The sequence below is a fragment of the Squalius cephalus genome (assembly GCF_949319135.1).
Source record: "Squalius cephalus genome assembly, chromosome: 22".
Classification (NCBI taxonomy): Eukaryota; Metazoa; Chordata; class Actinopteri; order Cypriniformes; family Leuciscidae; genus Squalius; species Squalius cephalus.
Window position 1 is genome coordinate 30,196,212 of NC_137143.1, and position 19,382 is coordinate 30,215,593.

The following is a 19,382-nucleotide window of genomic DNA, read 5'->3' on the forward strand; positions in this document are numbered from 1 at the left end:
TATATATATATATATATATATATATATATATAAAACATATAGTCTAAACAAATACATAACACAGAAAGGGTAACACAATGATGCAGAGACATTCACATATATAACACCATTGTGAGCACTGTGTCTTTAAATCCCGTCTGAAGGGGCGTGGCTTGCGCGTCCTCTGACTGCAGTGAGCATTTAAAGCACCGCGCACACTGAGACCCGTTTAACGAACCTCTCGACCGCTGTAATGAAAGTCCTCGCGCATCCATAGAGATACAGTACAGCTTTCAAACGGACCGAACGGGATCATTACGGCACTATGAACATTTAACACCGGACACCTAGAATCTACCCGGAGATTAAGGTGAATTTTAATGTGTTTGCTACAGTGTTTGTGGTCTGTCTGTCTGTCTCGCTATGTGTGTGTGTGTGTGTGTGTGTGTGTGTGCGTGAGTGAATGAGTGTTGATGACGACAGTGACGTGTGTAACGATATTATCTGATTCTGTGACAGGCCATCCGATAAAGAGTGTGTGTTCAATTAGGAGGGAAGCACAGGAACCATTCTAAAACAATTTTGATTTATTATTTATTAATTAATTAATTATTTAATTTAGATTTTCATTTAATTTTTAGATTTTTAAGCGTTTGTTATCATAATAACAACAAAACTGATGATTATCAGCTGACAAAAATCCCATTGCAGTGGCATAATATGTGACGTTGAAATACATGTTGCTTCATCTCGTGGAACATCAGTCTTTTTTTCTGAAAGAAATGCGTGAGGTGTGTTTCGTCAGGTGTGATAGAGTTTAAGTGACTCATCCCGCCAGTTTGCGGAAGCGGACAGGTAGATCGGGTATGGTTGCCTGGAAACCGCGGCGGGGTGTGAACGCACGAGACTGTCTCTCCTTCATACCGTCTCGCACTGTCATATTGGTAGTTTGTCAGGATGCAGATATTTCGTAATTTGTGTCCATGTACAATGACTTTACACTTTATAATTGGACTTATTTTTGAAATATATATTTTTTTTTTGTTAAAATAAGGGGACGTAATGGGTGTTTGTGTTCTGATTATGCACAGATTACAGTAGATGTGCATTAGAACCGCTTTTGAAGTGCTGTGTGTTCATAAGCAGTATTTCAGGTATTTCCATCAGATCCATTGTATGCTAGTCTGTCAAGAACATGTCCACATTTCACTGCAAAATTCAGACATTATATATTGCATGAAGGAAATGAAGCCTATTTTGAGAACCACACTATTTTTGCTAACACTTTACACTAAGGTCTCATTAGTTAATGTTATAGAAACGAACAAACAAGCAAAGTATTTATTAATCATCGCTAATGTTAGTTAATAACAATACAGCCTATTATTGTTTGTTCGTGTTAGCTATGGTTAATTTAATATTAATAATAATAACAGATACACATTTTCTTTTTAATAATGTGTTTGTGCATCTTGGAATTAACAAACTAAAATGAATAAATGCTTTAGAATTGTTTTTCATTGTTAGTTCATGTTAACAAAGGGAACCTTTTGTTGAATTTTCATTCTGAGATGATTTTCACAATAATCAAGTAATCCAAATGTAAAAATGTCTTGTTTTCTGTAATTTTATTTACTGTAATGCAAAAAAAAAAAAAGAATATTTATTGTATCATTGGAGTGTATGTTGAATGTGGCCCTAATGCTGATTTAATTTAAATAAATAAATAAATGTGCTTAATTGTCATGAACATAATGTCACAATCTTAGTAATACTAAAATAAGCTTTGAGTGAAATGTGATGCATTTCTTGCACAATGCAACCAAATATCTCCATAATCTCAGATTTAAATGCAAAAGAGGGTATAGAATTAGTAAATGTGTGTCTGTAAGTGTTTTGAAGGAGGTTTTACGGGGTTTACGCCACAGCGAAAAACATTTGGCACGCTTTGTTTACTTAACGTCTGTGCAACACACTGGCATTGTCTTCCCTAAAGCATTGAGAAATGTCTGTGCCGGACACTAGGATGTCTGTCCGTCTTGCACCTGTTGTGAGAGGAAGCGCTTGTCCCGTGGGTTTCTTTATCACAGATCAGGTTGCATTGTGTGCTCATAGTGACCGTATCCAAGGTCCAAAGCTTTCAGGAGGCAGAACTGCTTGCATTTATGCACCGGATCAGGGACGGTCAACAGAAATGCACGTCCCTGTTGAACCAATTGACCCGGTTTAAGCACATAACCATTTATGAAGTGGCATTGCATTGCTTTCTCTAACTACTCTGTATTGGTTATTCTTGAAATGGGTAATATTGATTAAATTGCAAGATCCTGTTAATGCACTTGTTGCATATCACACTCCGCTCTGCAGAAATGCATTGCCTTGTGAAACAGCCCTGCAATAAATTGTTCTATAAAAATGCTAATTGCTCTGTAATAGGGTTCATGAGTTGTTTTATCACTGGAAGACTGTCGTAATGTTGGTGATTTGATAGCTTGTGAGCGTGATATGTGTTTGTAAGCTAAAACCAGGATGAACCTTGCCTCCAGGTCCATCACTCTTCAAGTTCTCAAGGGTGTAAAGCTGGTTTCTCAAAGAGTGAAAAGTGTTTTATTGGATTCTGCTCCAGAAGCAACTGCTGTAGTGTTACACTAAATAGTAATAGTAGATGCAATTTCCTTTAAACATAAGATGTGTTCCCAAGGCAGGAAATTTGAGACTGATTTGCATATATAATTTGATATTAGACTTCCTCTGTGAGAATAGCATTTGCACAAGATTCTCAGAATGTCATTGTGCTTGCAGACAAAATTACAGTGCAATATTTCATCCAACACAGAAAACTGACAAATTGTGCACAACAGTATTTGTCTTGCAGTGAAATGTGGGCTGTTTTGTATATGTGTGTGTGAGAGCATTGAGTTTGGCACTATCCTCAAGGCTTTTGGGGCATACATGTCGTTTAGTGCAGTCAAACTGAACGCTTGTCATACCACAGGCTGTGAAGCTCAGCAGAAGTTGCTCAATGTTCTCTGAAAGAGCGCGACTGGAGTCCCGTGCACATGGCTGACTGCATTGCAAAGCGAGGGGAAGCGAGGAGGAGGTGCAATGGATGGTGTGCTCCATAAACAACTAGACAAAATGTCTCGGTTTTTCCACAACAACAACAAAACCATTGCAATGATCTCAATTAGGTTTGAATGTTTGGTAACACTTTAGTTTAGGGTCCAGTTCTCATTGCTTATTAGCATGCATATTACTAGGATATTGGCTGGTTATTAGTACTTATAAAACACATATTAATGCTTGATTCTGCATTACCATATTCTACATCCCTTAATCCATCCCAATACCTTAACTTAACAACCACCTTACTTACTATTAATGAGCAGTAATTAGGAGTTTGAGGCAAAGGTTGTAGTTAATAGTGAGATCTCACTGGAAAATTTCACTGCTCAAAGGTTGCTCTCTCATAGGAGACTGAATGGTGCTCTTGGCTGTATTTTTTTTTTTTTAAGTATCTGTAGTTAAATCAGTAGAGCAAGGCACTAGCAACACTAAGGTCATGGGTTTGATTCCCAGGGAAAGCAAGAACTGATAAAAAATGTGTACCTTGAATGCAATACATGTCGGTTTGGATAAAAGCATCTGCCAGATGCATAATTGTAAATCTTGGACGTTTCTCTTAAAGGCACACTATGCAGTTTCCGTGTTTCTCAAACAGCGACCCCTAGAGTCGCAGTGGAGTACTTGTATTTAACGTTACTGTCGGAAATACCACTCACGCAGAGCCGCGCTTTCTTCGTTTTCTTCGTCGACTCTGCCATGATTCACGTCTGAAATGTGTGCTAGTGTCTTCCACAGAGGCTGCTTCATATGTTGTTGATGTATGTGACGTCGTGCCGTAAAGCAAGTCATGATTCTCGCGAGATTTGTCGGGACGCCACCTCTCAAACTTAGCTGGTTTTGCCAGCGGCGTCCCCCACCTGCTTTGCTATCGGGATGATTCGCCCTACTACGAGTTCGCTTACCATCGAAAATATTTCGAAGCTGTTTTATTAAGGTACAAATCTTACATAGTGTACCTTTAAAATTCATTAACAGAAATGAAAATGGACACAAAAAGACAAGAGCTGATGTACAGTAAGAGTAGAGAGTTAGGCTATATAATTGAAGTGGATCAGTTTGATTTTGAAATGTACATATTGAGATCTTTTGAGTTTAAACCATTGTGTCTCCTCTTGAGGTTCAGAAGAGACTTCAATGTGAGATATTAGTAGGGCATTTTTCCTTAGAAAGTCTCAATTTGATCTCCATAAGAGCAAAAAATGAATGTTACAAAGATCTCCTTTGAGTTTTGTCCTATTTCAATCATAAGCTCAGTGTAAGAGCTCTTGTGAAATTCTAGATAAGAGGCATTACAATGTAGGTCCTTTTCTTTTTACGAAAGAAAATCTGAGAAGCAGGAGACTACATTTAATCGTATTCCTCTGTAGGAGGTGTTACAGAGATTCATGCTCTTGTCCTCTCATGGCTGTGTTTCAGGTACAGGCCAGCAGCTGCCAGCTTGGCGGGAGGAACATTTCCTGGCCTGAATGCGAACCGACTGCAGCTGGAGCATGTCCACTGCAGGCTTGACTGCCCAGGAGATCTGTTTACCCGCGCAAAGCCTTTTCCTGCGGGGCAGCCATTGGCATAGCATGGCCGGAGCTAAGCCCTCTTGGAAATACCATGATCTACACAAGTGAGTGCAAATTTTTCACATGTTTTCAGAGTTGAAAATTGATTCGTTTTATTAGACCCTGGACATGCACTGCATAACTGAACAGAAAAACAGGAAATGCTCTGCAACATGTTTTTCATGATGTTAATGAACCTTGGATTTGTGCATCAATCTGATTAGCTTTCCTGTTCTTAATTTGCAGCTTATGCTTCACCATTGATTCTTCTAGGGATTTTAACCATCAATCCCAGCAACAGGTGCTGCCGTCATTTTCAGGAGCGGACAGTAAGTAACATAAGTCTCATCATGATTGAAAGTTCACTCAAACTCCCCCTTAAACATTTATGGTGTATTTTTTTCCAACATTTCTGTTTTTAATACATAAAAAGACAATTGATAGCAACCATGTTTGTCAGGCTCCAAGAAGAACAGAAGAACCAAAAAAACACCATTAAATTAGTAGACTATACAACATGTAACATCTTCGAGAAGACTAATTTAGTGAAATATAGTGTGTGTGATACTTTTATGCTGCTTTTGTTGCAATTTTTGTCCTTTTTGGAGATGGACAGAGGTGAACAGTCTGTTTATAGAAAGAGCTGCATGAGGGTCCTTCAAAACTATCCTCTTGTATTTTAGTATATTGGTTTGCAACGACTTGAAGTAAACAATGATTGTATTTAAATTTTTTGGTGAACTATTCCTTAAACTTGTGTACTACTAGAGTGTGCTAGCAACACCAAGGTCACTGGTTTGATTCCCAGGGAATGCACAAACTGATAAAATTTCTTGAAATGCTCTTTGGATAAAAGTGCCTGCCAAATGTAAAATAACTTCATGTAATACTGTTGGAGAAAATCATCAGCTTTAAGGGGAAGTGTAATTTGTACATCTTTAACACTGTTGACAGTGTGGTTATTTGTATAGTTTGCATTAAAGAACAATTGATTAATTTCAGTCTTAAAAACGGCTATATTCTCATTCTCTGCCATCTTTCCTTTCAAACAGAACAGCGGACTCATCTTCAATCACCAAACAGCCCAGGAGGCCAGCCCTTGCCCCCCAAAAAGCCTAGACCCTCCCAGCTCACCTTGCACACGGACCTTTCTACGTCCAGCCCTGCCAAAAACGACCAAGTGGTTCCCTGCTTTCAACGTCTAACCGTATCTGACTGCATCAGTCCTCCCCAGACGCCCAGCCGAGTCACCAAACCCCTTCCCCCAATTCCCGGTTCAGCTGAGCTTTCCCCGGATCAGGCTGTGGACAGTGAAGTAGAGTTCTTCAACGGAGATGACAATCGCTGCCTGGTTTCCGAACCTTGCTCCAAACAGTCTCCTTTCCGGTACGGAATGCCTAGTAGGAGGAGTTTCAGGGGCTGTGGACAGATTAACTACGCCTACTTTGAAGGTCCAACATCCCAGCAGAAGCAACAGCCACAGCCACAGCCACAGAAGCTGAGGCAGGAGCGGGAAACCCAGCAGAGGGAACAGGAGCTCCGCGACCACCACCAGCAACAGCAGCAGAACTGTCTCAGACAGCAGGAACGTACGCAAAGAAAGCTTCGGCGCTCCCATTCTGGCCCTGCCGGCTGCTTCAACAAACCCACCTCCTTCCGACTATCCAGTCACCACTGGAATACACAAGGCCTGGATAAACCAGAAGTTCCTCCGAGAGTTCCTATTCCCCCACGACCTATCAAAACGGGAGACTACCGGCGCTGGTCAGCCGAAGTCTCATCGGGAGCCAACAGTGACGATGACCGACCTCCCAAAGTTCCCCCTAGAGAACCTTTTTCCGCCAGTAGTTCCCGCACCCCGAGCCCAAAGAGCCTCCCAATGTACCTCAACGGGATCATGCCCCCTACGCAGAGCTTTGCCCCAGATCCCAAATACGTCAGTCGCGGTCTGCAACGACAGAATAGCGAAGGCTCCCCATGCATTCTGCCCGTCATGGAGAACGGCAGGAAAGCCAGCAACACACACTACTTCCTTTTGCCACAACGCCCACCATACCTGGACAAACATGAGAAGTATTTAACGGACAGCACAGCGAGTCAAGGTACGGATGCCTCCGATTCGAGTTCGGACTGGGACTGTCAAAGCAAAAGGAAAATGACGCACCAAATAGACTTGGTATGAAATAAGCGAGCTATCACTTTTGGGACACGTTTGTCCGAAGACTTTGTCGCTGCTTTTTTGTAGTTTTGCTGTAGTGCTCGGAAATTCGAGCGAGTTACGTATGAATTGCAGTTACTGGGATTTCTCTTGTTTTGCTCTCAACCCGGAAGCCGTTCTAACAGTTCTCTTAGAGCGAGCTCGGAAATTATGTTTTTTTTATTTCATTGTCATGTGAAATGTAAGTGTTGAAATGATGACATGGTGCAGTTGTTGGGTATTAGCTGGTCTGGTACCTCCATACTTCAGTGTTGTAAATTTTCGTAGTCTCATTTTATATTGCATTGATGATCATCTTTATGTCTTGGAACGTTCATCTGATCATGGGGACATAGGGTCAGTAATGCTTCTGTACGTTTATGTCGTCTACCATATATGAAGTATAAAAACAGCCTGGCTTTTTTTGCGGCCGGCATTTTAAGTGAAGGTTATTCCATCTTTTTGCATTGCATACTGCATGCAAGCATGAAATCTGACACATGCACACTATTTCGCAGCTCTTCTGTTATATTTCTCTCATCCTTTGTCAGGACACTCTTTTGTGCGCTTTTATGTGGCCTGTCTGTATAACTTGTAGTCTTGAGTGTGTGTTACATAGGAGCAGGCTAAGTATTGCTTTTCTGTTCTGAGTTGAGTGTGTGAGTGATACGAGAGCTGAATGTGTTACATTTGCCCAATTTTGGCACTGCTTTTATAAGCTGCTTAAAACGGCAGCTGAAATGTTGCCCTCTGAATGAACGGAGTATTTCCGATCCCTGGCTTCTTGCTAAGGTGTAGTGTGTTCTTTTGTTGCACAAAAAGCAATACTTATAAAACCTGTGAATGTTTTTATCTCCTCTTTTAAAGTGCTGTCTCCACGTGAAGCTGTGAGCCATTGTCTAGAATAGGATTTTCTCGAGTACTACCTCCCATTATAGTTCTCGTTCTTAAATACCCAACTGCGGATTACAAAGACTCAACGAATACGATCTCCCTTGATGCATGCAAGTCCGCACGAGGAAACAATTGCCCCTGATCTGTGTTTCTTTTTGTTTTGCCCATTCCCTACAGTCAGTCATTAACACTTCCTCAATGAAAACGCATCTTCGACCGATTTTTAAGAGCTATGTGGAGTTAAAGTCCATACGTGTTGCGTTTGGCCAAGCTCACACATACTGATCTTCCTGTTACTGTACGTGCATTCCTGTTAGACGTGATTACAATGGGTGTGGGCACCTGAGACTTTGGCTGCTGGCAGCTGGTGAATGAGATGTTTTATTGTTCTATATTGTTTCCAGAACCATCGTGATAACTCAGTAAATGTAGCAAGTTCCATGCAATTTGAAAAAAAAAGAAAAGAAAAGAGGAGTAAGACTATAAAAACATCCAGTTTGGAAGCTCTGAGGTCAAGTACAACTTTCCACCTCACAACGGGATTTGAACTCATTTGATGCCATGCTTTTTTGTTTTGTTTTAACCATTTATTTTACTAGTTTCTGTATCCAAAAAAATGTTTACATTGTTTTTAATTTTCCTTTTGCAGTCTTACCTAAAAATGAAGGCAAGTTCAAGAAGAAATAGACATCTCTGCTGTGTTGTGTGTATGTGTGTGTATATATAAAAATATATATAAAGCAAAGTGCACTGATAAAACAGTATGTTGTGATGTGTAAAAGTATTTAACATTGTCCTCTTACCCAAACTGAATAGTTCTTAGTGGATTGTATCCTTTAAAGTAATAGAAATAAATACTTATTTATGAATCAAGTTTGTTTTTATCTGATATTCTGTTGTATTTCGTTCTGTGAAGTATGTCGTATCTCTGTGGAACATAGATATAGCTGTTTTGCCTGTTTTATCACACCCACGCCCCTGCGCTCTGCCTCATTACTACTGGCCTGGCTCCAGACAGGAGGAAGGTGAACTGGTCTTTTGCACTTTAAAACCGATCTTGGATCAGGTCTGTGGTTTGAAGGGATGTGCGTCTTTGGAGCTGCTTTACAGGGCACTATCTAGCAAACCTGGGAATTACTCACGTAGACTGGTATTTTCTGCCTTGATGATTGGGGGAAATGCTGTTTCTCTGGTCTTTTTTTGGCGCTAAAGCCTTGGATGAAACGATAAGCAGGTGAAATGAGCGAACTATAATGTCCAAAAACCGATCCATTTAACAAATTTGGCTCGGGTAACAGGAAATGAAGTCATGCTTTTCACCTATTTTATATTTCAGGTTTCATTTTAATTTTTTGTTTTTTTGGTATCATTTTATCAGCTTTAATGTGTAATTTTAGTCATCTTTAGTATTTTTAATGAACTTATCAGTTATTTCAGTTAGTTGCCAAGGCAAGATTTCTACATGTTTTTATTTTATTTTATGCCAGCTTTATTTCTAACAAAAATAATTTTCAAAATGTTGTTTTTGTTTACAATAACAACACTTTTGAGGACTTCTAAGGAACATTGAACTGTGTGAAGTTGATGCTGTCTAAGCTTTTAAAAAAAATTCATAGCTAACAATGAACAGGAAATATTTTTATCTTATGGAATTTTTTAAATATGTACTAAAATATACAGTAATGACACAGAATAGTAATTTCAGTGATGTAAGTCGATTCACATCACATGTGAAATGGAAATGACTCTTTGCAAACCAGTAATTCAACTCTTAAAGAAAGATAAGCTTCCTGATTAATCACAGCCTGATCAAAAGCAGACAAAAGGGAGGAACTGAAGATGGTTAAACCACATACATTAAGGTCTATAAAAAGCAAACAACTTGTTTAGATGGCCTTGACTCAAATCTATTATCTATCAACCCTATGAAAACATTCACTTACTCACACACACACACACACACACACACTTACACTTATATATACACACAGACACATGCATATCTTAACGAGGACATACCATAGACTTCTATTGTTTTATATACATCTGATTATGATGATTACAGACTAACCCAAGCCCACACCCTTAACCTGTTCCTAAAAGAAAATGGTTTACATATTTTGCATTTATAAACACATTTACTTGTCATATAAACCAATGCATTTCATTTCCAGGACAAAAAAAAAAAAAAAATGTAAATGAGTTCCTTCCTGCGGTCTAAAGAATTAAAGTGATGATCAGTTACACCCATTTAACAGTGAACACCTTACAAATATATAGCCAGTGATCCAACGCTCACAGATTATAGTTTATATAAGTTGTGCTATTGAAATGATTGATTAGTGTAATCATCAAAAAGTTAATGTTAAGTTTTGCAAGAATGATTAACTTCCTAGTCAGTGCTGAGGAAAATCGACTAAATGTGAATTATTCTTAATTCGGTATTCTCTGAACATGATGTACAGTACATAGACTTTCATTCATGTCTCTGTTGTCTTCTGCAATCCTGCAGGTGTGGCCAAATGACAATGAATTGCCCATTTGCATGCAGCCATACAGCGGTGGTGTGGCCAAGTGGTTAAAGATCTGGGCTGGCAACTGAAAGGTTGTTGGTTCAAACAATACAATCCATGAACTACCACCACTGTGTCCCGGTCTGGAGCAACACAACTTACCAAGGGGACTGTCCCTGAATTAAGTGTAACTTTGGATTAAAGCCTCCGTTAAATGACAAGACAGCAAACCAAGGACTGTTAGCAAAATGAGGGAAATGGTTTGTTTAGGTTTAAGAGAATGGACTACAGTAATATTTACAAGAAAAAGACGCCTTTGATGAGAAGCAGCAGAAACATTACAGGTGAAGGTTGGCTGCCGTGTGATTAAGTCTGCAGCGCCTCCTAGTGACCTTAGAACGACATTGCAACAAACATTTTTTTTTAACCGAAAGTCAACATGATGGCCTACAATAGTCAATATATGCTTTATTTTAAGAATTTCAGTTGCAAACATGTATTCAACACAATTCTTTTCTTTATAAATATTAATTTAATGTGCTTCTCAATGTAAACACAAGCACTACCCTGCTATCATATCAAAAGGCATATAAATATATGTAAATGTACAACAAAAACAATCATTAAAAACAACAATCAACATAACTAATTAATTACTAGCTACTAATTACACAATGTAATTAAATTACTATAGACCTACTAATTACTCTCTATAAATTGCTTAGGATAGATATGAAGGATAGATATGAAACTGCTATTTTAATTATTTCAAATAAATAATATAAAATTGCATGTATAATTCTTGAGCTTACCAAAGTATTTAAAAAGTTACATAAAAATATAGGCAACATTTTAACGTTCGACGTTAAATCCACTATTGTTTTATATAGGCCTAGAATTGTTCTAGTCTATACAGTATTTAATGCAATTACATCAGAACTGTAATTAAATTACAGAAAAGAGTAATCCATTAAATTACTTTTTCAAGGGAAAATAATTAAATTACAGTAATTAATTAGATGATAATGCATTACACCCAACACTGATTAGGATTATGTTTATTTATGATGATTATTATTAATAGTCTTTTTTTTTATTCCCAGAGTGTCACCCTCTCATACCAGGATATTTTTTTTTCTTTTCTTTTTCTTCTTCTCTGCATTTCTCTTTAGCTCTCGTTTCCTAATCTAGGTTTTAATTTATCCTTTGGATAAAAGCGTCTGCTAAGTGCATAAATATAATACAACGTAAATAAATAGCATCAACAAGCGACGAGCAATATGGTTTATGTGTGTGTGTGTGTGTGTGTGTGTGTGTGTGTTGAGCAGGAAGCCCCGCCCACATCACATCTCATTGGACCAATGTGCAGATCCTAATGTATATTAATTACCAAACATGGAGAGTGATTGCCTAAAGTTTACAAGAGGATATTACATGATAAACCATTAAAAGCATACCCTATAGAGAAGCATCACAGAAGTCATAAACATACAAGGTATGTGTGCTTAGTTTTTAGAGCGATAAAGTGCGCGAACAGAGAGGATTGTTCTGATTGCTGATTGGCCGTGTTTTGTGATTGGTTGTGTCGGCGTGGCAAAAAAATAAAATAATATATATCTGTCTCCTCTTTTCATCAGACATCCATCACTTCAGTTGCTCTGGTCTTTATCTGTTGCAAAGAGGAAAAAAAGATTAGAATATTGTGACAAATACAGCAAGACATAATATTTAGTGTCATTAATAATCTTATCATATCCTTGTCCATTTTGACTGCTGATTTTAGGTTTTGCTATATTTCTTCCTTTTCTCATATATTTATAAAATGATATATAATTTCTTATCCTACCATGCAGATGAATGATAATTGTTCGCTCCATAAGACCCTGATTCTGAGTCTTCTGTGGCTGAAAAGGTTTGATTCCCATAGCCTCTGTCTATGGATCCTGCAATAATATAGTTCATATTTTCAATTATAATACGTCACATCATTTCTAATGCTTGGGAGTCTGTACTTCTGTACATATCTACTAAAGCATGCGTATAGCAACAATATCACATCATACCTCTGGATGTAAAATCAAAGACGACATCATCAAAAAACGATGATCTCCTTTTTCTTGACGTTCTGTTGAAATTAGATTATTGTAGTTATTTGTTTTGATTTTTTTTGTCATCTTTGAATGCTTAAGTCACAGAAAAAGTTATACAGACCTCTTTGCCCTGTAGAACACCACAACTATCACAACTGCAACAATGATGAGTAGAGCAAAAGCTGCTAAACTGCCGAAGAGAACTGCGTAGAAACCAGCCTCTCTGCTGTAAAGCTCACAGTGATCTCCATAGTACTTCTCAAAGTAAGACCTGTCACAGCTGGACAATTGGCAAAATGAGGAGAGGATGTCACTAAGAAATTATTTCTTAGGGTACATTTACACAATTATGTACATGGGGGGCCGTTTACATGACACTGTTTTCAACTAAAAAATGGAAAACTTTTTTTGTGTGTTTTTGACGTTCACTTACACAACGGCATTTTGGAAACCTGAAAATGCAAACGTTTGATAATGTGTTTCAAAGTGCAAGTTTTTGAGAACAATACTGTAATTATGTCTGTGTAAACTACAAAAACGTGAATTTGTGAAAACGTGACGTCATGTGCATGCGTATTATGTGTTCAGTCTATAGGCGTGCACGAGTAGGCCTACTTGATAACCAATACGACAATGGCAGACTACAGGACTGTGTTTTTGCTGCTCAAGATACTGAGTTTATTAACTCTTCTCCAGTGTAGATTTACTGCACCTCTACCAATAGATACGCACTATTTACATAAGCCAAATTCTAACATCGTCAACTAATTCTAATTCCCACCATGTCAACTACTGGCCTGGCATACATAATACAGCGTTTTTAGTCGTTTTCACGGATCCGTGTCTGTACACAAAACCTTTAAAAAAAACGCAAAGGAAAACCGTTTCTGTTTGTAAGTACATCGTTGTTCCGTAAACCTAAAAACGGAAAAGTTTTTTCTTTGCGTTTTTGAAAAGTTTCGCTTTTAAGTTTTTCGTTGTCAAAACGATACGAAACCGACTTAAAACGCTGTATTTTGCTGCCAGGCCAGTAGATGTCACTTTGTAAAAGAAAAAAAAAAAAACTACGCGCTAGACCAGGGATGGGCAACTTCGGTCCTGGAGGGCCACTGTCCTACAGAGTTTAGCTCCAACCCTGAAAAAATCACCTGCCTGTAACTTTCTAGTAATCCTGAGGACCTTGATTAGCTTGTTCAGGTGTGTTTGATTAGGGTTGGAGCTAAACTCTGTAGGACATTGGCCCTCCAGGATCGAAGTTGCCCATCCCTGCGCTAGACTGAACATGTAACACACATGCGCATGACGTCACCATTTTCACAAATTCGCATTTTTGTAGTTTACACGGAGATGATAATGGTATCGTTTTCAAAAACCTGCAATTTAAACTAGTTTTCAAATGTTTTCAGGCTCCCAAAATGCTGTTATTGTGTAAAAGTACAGCCAAAGCAGCTCATACAAAGTTTGTGTAAAACCCCCTAAATTCCTGAAAACATTGCATTTTGCAGACATTTCATTTTTGCCCATCAAATTAAAATGTGTGATAATTTTTTAATTGCTTATTTAAATATGAGGTTAACAAATTTGTTTACCGAGGTGGTACTAAAAAAGTACCAGGTACTAGGTACTGTACACAGTGGAAACCCAAAAAGTGAGCCCTACCGAGCAGTACCATGCAGTGGAAAAGTGCCAATAGTGATTCAGGATAAGACAAAAACATGGGTTCATGATGTACTCGCTCATTTAATAAATATTGAACAAAAAATAAAGTTACATAGTGTACCTTTAAATAATTAGGTAAATATCCTTTGATTACCTGAAGACTGTGCAGTTTGTAATTATTAGAATTTGCATTGAAGCACTTACTTGCACTGTGGTCCATTTATTGCATTTTGGCATTCACCATGTTGATTGCAGAAGTTAGCATGCATTTTTTTGCATGGTCCCACACATACCCATTCTCCATTTTCAGTCTCCTTTGTGAAGTTTGCAAAATTCTCAGGGCATTTCACAAATGGTTCTAGATCTGAAATATCTGCACATGACAAAGATAAAAAAAAAAGGTGATATGCAAATTAAAGATCTCAATAACTGAATACAAAATACATCTGGAGCTATATTACAGAAACATTAGAAATAATAGTAGCCTGTGTGTCCCTTAAAGGAGGTCTACCTTGTTTTTTACTAAAATATGTTAAATGATGATTCCTTATCTGTTTTTAAAATAAAAAAGTAACTTACCCGATACTTCAGGTGTCTCCATGGCAATTTGGCCACCTTCGATGGGAACATTACCGAGAGCTGCGCTGAGATTTTTCAGTGAATCCGAGTCATTAAATATTTTTTCCAGTGTGGGGCCCAGATTTGTATTTAGAAACGTTATTTGTGAATTGTTGTTGGGATAGTTATATTCTGCAACACTTTCAACAACGACACTTCCTTGCCTTGAAAAAGTACATGCCACATATTAATATAATTTTGCTTTGCAAATATTTGTAAATGTATGAAATTCAAGATGAATTAACTTACCTTAGCCTAAGAATGCGCACGTCTTTGAAGTTTTCATTTGCTCTTTTGCAAAGGACTGTAAGCTGTTAAAAAAAACAAAAATAAGTTTTTTTTTCCAGCATATATATATTTATTCAATATATTTAGCAAATAATAACTTATGCAATTAACTAAATTTATTAAAGATTTATTGCAGTATTGCAAGAAAATGAATCCATCTAATGTGATTTCAGACCTGTTCTGTTCTGTCAAATAAAAAATCAAATGCAAATAATGTTCATATATTTTTTTATTTTTTTATTTTTATTTAAGTTTGGCTTCACTGTATCAACAGGTCCACTGTATCAACAATTCTTTTTAATTTAATAAATTTTTTTTTTTTTTTTTTTGTGAGCTTTAAATTACTTCAGGAAAAGGAACTAGAAAATATACCTCTTGTTTTAAGATGGAAATTAGATTTTTTGATTGGGAAGAGTTCAAATTTCCATACTCAGGAAGATAGTCCATCAAAATTCGAAGAGAGATATTTGCATTCCTTGTGGGTATTCCTCCAGCTGCAATAGAATAATAGATTTAGAAACATTAGAAAGACTTACATATTTGAACATGAGGGACATAAGTGAGCTGCAAATTTAAACTATTGTGCTAAATCTTTTGTAATGAAAGAACTTCAGGACTTCTAGAGAACTAACTTTACTGTCAGGTGAACAACTTATTGGCTAGAAGTATCTTAGGGGCTGATTTTCTATTGATTCAATACCCACAGTACAGTGAAATAATTATTTACAACGAATGTGGAAAATAAGAAAGGAAATAGAGAACACCAACAACAAGTGTAATAATTATAATATAAGAAAAGTATGATAAAAACTTACACAAAGTAGGTTTAGAGTCTAGAGAAAATTGGCAAGAATCTCCATAAATGGGAAGATGGCAATCACATTTACATTTCCCAGATGTCATATTGAATATGCATGGAAATCCATTACATTGGCATTGACAGTTTTGAGTTGTTGAAACTGTACCAAAAGTTGTGGATAAAGGAGGTTTTGTTGATGTTGATGTTGATGTTGATGTTGATGTTGATGTTGATGTTGAAGCTGAAGTTTTCTGGGTACTCGATTGAGCAGGGGACAATGTTTCAAGTGTGGGTCTTGACTGAGATGAGGTAGAAATGCTAAACGTTTGGGCTGTAGCCGTTGAAGGTGTTTCTATGCTTGAAGTTGAAATAGTGGTTTGTGTCTGCTGGCTTGTTTTTTCTGCAGGGCTTGAAGATGGAATTGATAGGGTGAATGCTGAAGCACTCAGACCTTCTGTGATAGAAGAAGATGAAGAGCCAAATGTACTTGATATCATATTTGTTACTGTTGGGCCATTTTCAGTTGAAGATAATGTAGTTTCCAGTGTTGAACCACTTTCACTTGTAGATGATTCTAATGTGGTTGTGCTCATAGGGGACATAGCTGTAGTAAATGTTGAGTAAGCTGTCGTTGTAGGTTCTGTTTCTGTGCTAGAAGTATCTGGAGTGGTTTGTGTCTGCTTGCTTGTTGTTTGTTCTACAGTAGCTGAAGACATTTCTGTTGTAGATGAAGTCAGTTGTGATGTACTCTCTATTGTAGAAGATGGTGAAGATGGAGAAGTACCTGTTGTGGATATTGTAGTTTCCAGTGTTGAACCACTTTCACCTGTAGATGATTCTAATGTGGTTGTGCTCATAGGGGACATAGCTGTTGTAAATGTTGAGTAAGCTGTCGTTGTAGGTTCTGTTACTGTGCTAGAAGTATCTGGAGTGGTTTGTGTCTGCTTGCTTGTTGTTTGTTCTACAGTAGCTGAAGATATTTCTGTTGTAGATGAAGTCAGTTGTGATGTACTCTCTATTGTAGAAGATGGTGAAGATGGAGAAGTACCTGTTGTGGATATTGTAGTTTCCAGTGTTGAACCACTTTCACTTGTAGATGATTCTAATGTGGTTGTGCTCATAGGGGACATAGCTGTTGTAAATGTTGAGTAAGCTGTCGTTGTAGGTTCTGTTTCTGTGCTAGAAGTATCTGGAGTGGTTTGTGTCTGCTTGCTTGTTGTTTGTTCTACAGTAGCTGAAGACATTTCTGTTGTAGATGAAGTCAGTTGTGATGTACTCTCTATTGTAGAAGATGGTGAAGATGGAGAAGTACCTGTTGTGGATATTGTAGTTTCCAGTGTTGAACCACTTTCACTTGTAGATGATTCTAATGTGGTTGTGCTCATAGGGGACATAGCTGTTGTAAATGTTGAGTAAGCTGTCGTTGTAGGTTCTGTTTCTGTGCTAGAAGTATCTGGAGTGGTTTGTGTCTGCTTGCTTGTTGTTTGTTCTACAGTAGCTGAAGATATTTCTGTTGTAGATGAAGTCAATTCTGATGTATTTTCGGTTGTAGAAGATGGTGAAGATGGAGAAGTACCTGTTGTGGATATTGTAGTTTCCAGTGTTGAACCACTTTCACTTGTAGATGATTCTAATGTGGTTGTGCTCATAGGGGACATAGCTGTTGTAAATGTTGAGTAAGCTGTCGTTGTAGGTTCTGTTTCTGTGCTAGAAGTATCTGGAGTTGTTTGTGTCTGCTTGCTTGTTGTTTTTTCTACACCAGCTGAATATATTTTGGTTGTAGATGAAGTCAATTCTGATGTACTTTCTGTTGTAGAAGATGGTGAAGATGGAGAAGTACCTGTTGTGGATATTGTAGTTTCCAGTGTTGAACCACTTTCACTTGTAGATGATTCTAATGTGGTTGTGCTCATAGGGGACATAGCTGTTGTAAATGTTGAGTAAGCTGTCGTTGTAGGTTCTGTTTCTGTGCTAGAAGTATCTGGAGTGGTTTGTGTCTGCTTGCTTGTTGTTTGTTCTACAGTAGCTGAAGATATTTCTGTTGTAGATGAAGTCAATTCTGATGTACTTTCTGTTGTAGAAGATGGAGAGGTACCTGTTGTGGATATTGTAGTTTCCATTGTTGAAAGACTTTCACTTGTAGATGATTCTAATGTGGTTGTGCTCATAGGGGACATAGCTGTTGTAAATGTTGAGTAAGCTGTCGTTGTAGGTTCTGTTTCTGTGCTAGAAGTATCTGGAGTGGTTTGTGTCTGCTTGCTTGTTGTTTGTTCTACAGTAGTTGAAGATATTTCTGTTGTAGATGAAGTCAATTCTGATGTACTTTCTGCTGTAGAAGATGGAGAGGTACCTGTTGTGGATATTGTAGTTTCCATTGTTGAAAGACTTTCACTTGTAGATGATTCTAATGTGGTTGTGCTCATAGGGGACATAGCTGTTGTAAATGTTGAGTAAGCTGTTGTTGTAGGTTCTGTTTCTGTGCTAGAAGTATCTGGAGTGGTTTGTGTCTGCTTGCTTGTTGTTTGTTCTACAGTAGCTGAAGATATTTCTGTTGTAGATGAAGTCAATTCTGATATACTTTCTGTTGTAGAAGATGGAGAGGTACCTGTTGTGGATATTGTAGTTTCCATTGTTGAACCACCTTCACTTGTAGATGATTCTAATGTGGTTGTGCTCATAGGGGACATAGCTGTTGTAAATGTTGAGTAAGCTGTTGTTGTAGGTTCTGTTTCTGTGCTAGAAGTATCTGGAGTGGTTTGTGTCTGCTTGCTTGTTGTTTGTTCTACAGTAGCTGAAGATATTTCTGTTGTAGATGAAGTCAATTCTGATATACTTTCTGTTGTAGAAGATGGAGAGGTACCTGTTGTGGATATTGTAATTTCCATTGTTGAACCACTTTCACTTGTAGATGATTCTAATGTGGTTGTGCTCATAGGGGACATAGCTGTTGTAAATGTTGAGTAAGCTGTCGTTGTAGGTTCTGTTTCTGTGCTAGAAGTATCTGGAGTGGTTTGTGTCTGCTTGCTTGTTGTTTGTTCTACAGTAGTTGAAGATATTTCTGTTGTAGATGAAGTCAATTCTGATGTACTTTCTGCTGTAGAAGATGGAGAGGTACCTGTTGTGGATATTGTAGTTTCCATTGTTGAAAGACTTTCACTTGTAGATGATTCTAATGTGGTTGTGCTCATAGGGGACATAGCTGTTGTAAATGTTGAGTAAGCTGTCGTTGTAGGTTCTGTTTCTGTGCTAGAAGTATCTGGAGTGGGTTGTGTCTGCTTGCTTGTTGTTTGTTCTACAGTAGCTGAAGATATTTCTGTTGTAGATGAAGTCAATTCTGATATACTTTCTGTTGTAGAAGATGGAGAGGTACCTGTTGTGGATATTGTAGTTTCCATTGTTGAACCACCTTCACTTGTAGATGATTCTAATGTGGTTGTGCTCATAGGGGACATAGCTGTTGTAAATGTTGAGTAAGCTGTCGTTGTAGGTTCTGTTTCTGTGCTAGAAGTATCTGGAGTGGTTTGTGTCTGCTTGCTTGTTGTTTGTTCTACAGTAGCTGAAGATATTTCTGTAGTAGATGAAGTCAGTTCTGATGTACTTTCTGTTGTAGAAGATGGAGAGGTACCTGTTGTGGATATTGTAGTTTCCATTGTTGAAAGACTTTCACTT

At 37.9% G+C, this 19,382-nt stretch overlaps 1 protein-coding gene across 2 annotated transcripts; it reads left to right on the forward strand.

Moving 5' to 3' along the window:
* Nucleotides 1-190: 190 nt before the first annotated feature.
* On the forward strand, nt 191-8,619 carry errfi1a (ERBB receptor feedback inhibitor 1a). Of its 2 annotated transcripts, none has more exons than XM_079857718.1 (4): nt 191-349; nt 4,522-4,720; nt 4,929-4,984; nt 5,708-8,619. In XM_079857718.1, exons 2-4 carry the CDS (start codon nt 4,572-4,574, stop codon nt 6,835-6,837), a joined length of 1,335 nt encoding a protein of 444 aa, XP_079713844.1. In that variant the 5' UTR covers nt 191-349; nt 4,522-4,571; the 3' UTR covers nt 6,838-8,619. The 2 variants fall into 2 exon arrangements, with proteins under 2 accessions (XP_079713844.1, XP_079713843.1); XM_079857717.1 differs by having other exon boundaries at nt 195-349; nt 4,902-4,984.
* The last annotated feature ends 10,763 nt before the right edge of the window (nt 8,620-19,382 follow it).

Bases quoted from the DNA above. Each gene is read 5' to 3' on its own strand.
- errfi1a (XM_079857717.1), top strand. From the start codon at position 4,572: ATGCGAACCGACTGCAGCTGGAGCATGTCCACTGCAGGCTTGACTGCC. The intron at 4,721-4,901 runs GTGAGTGCAAAT...CTTAATTTGCAG, and splicing joins AAATACCATGATCTACACAA to CTTATGCTTCACCATTGATT. The intron at 4,985-5,707 runs GTAAGTAACATA...CCTTTCAAACAG, and splicing joins GTCATTTTCAGGAGCGGACA to AACAGCGGACTCATCTTCAA.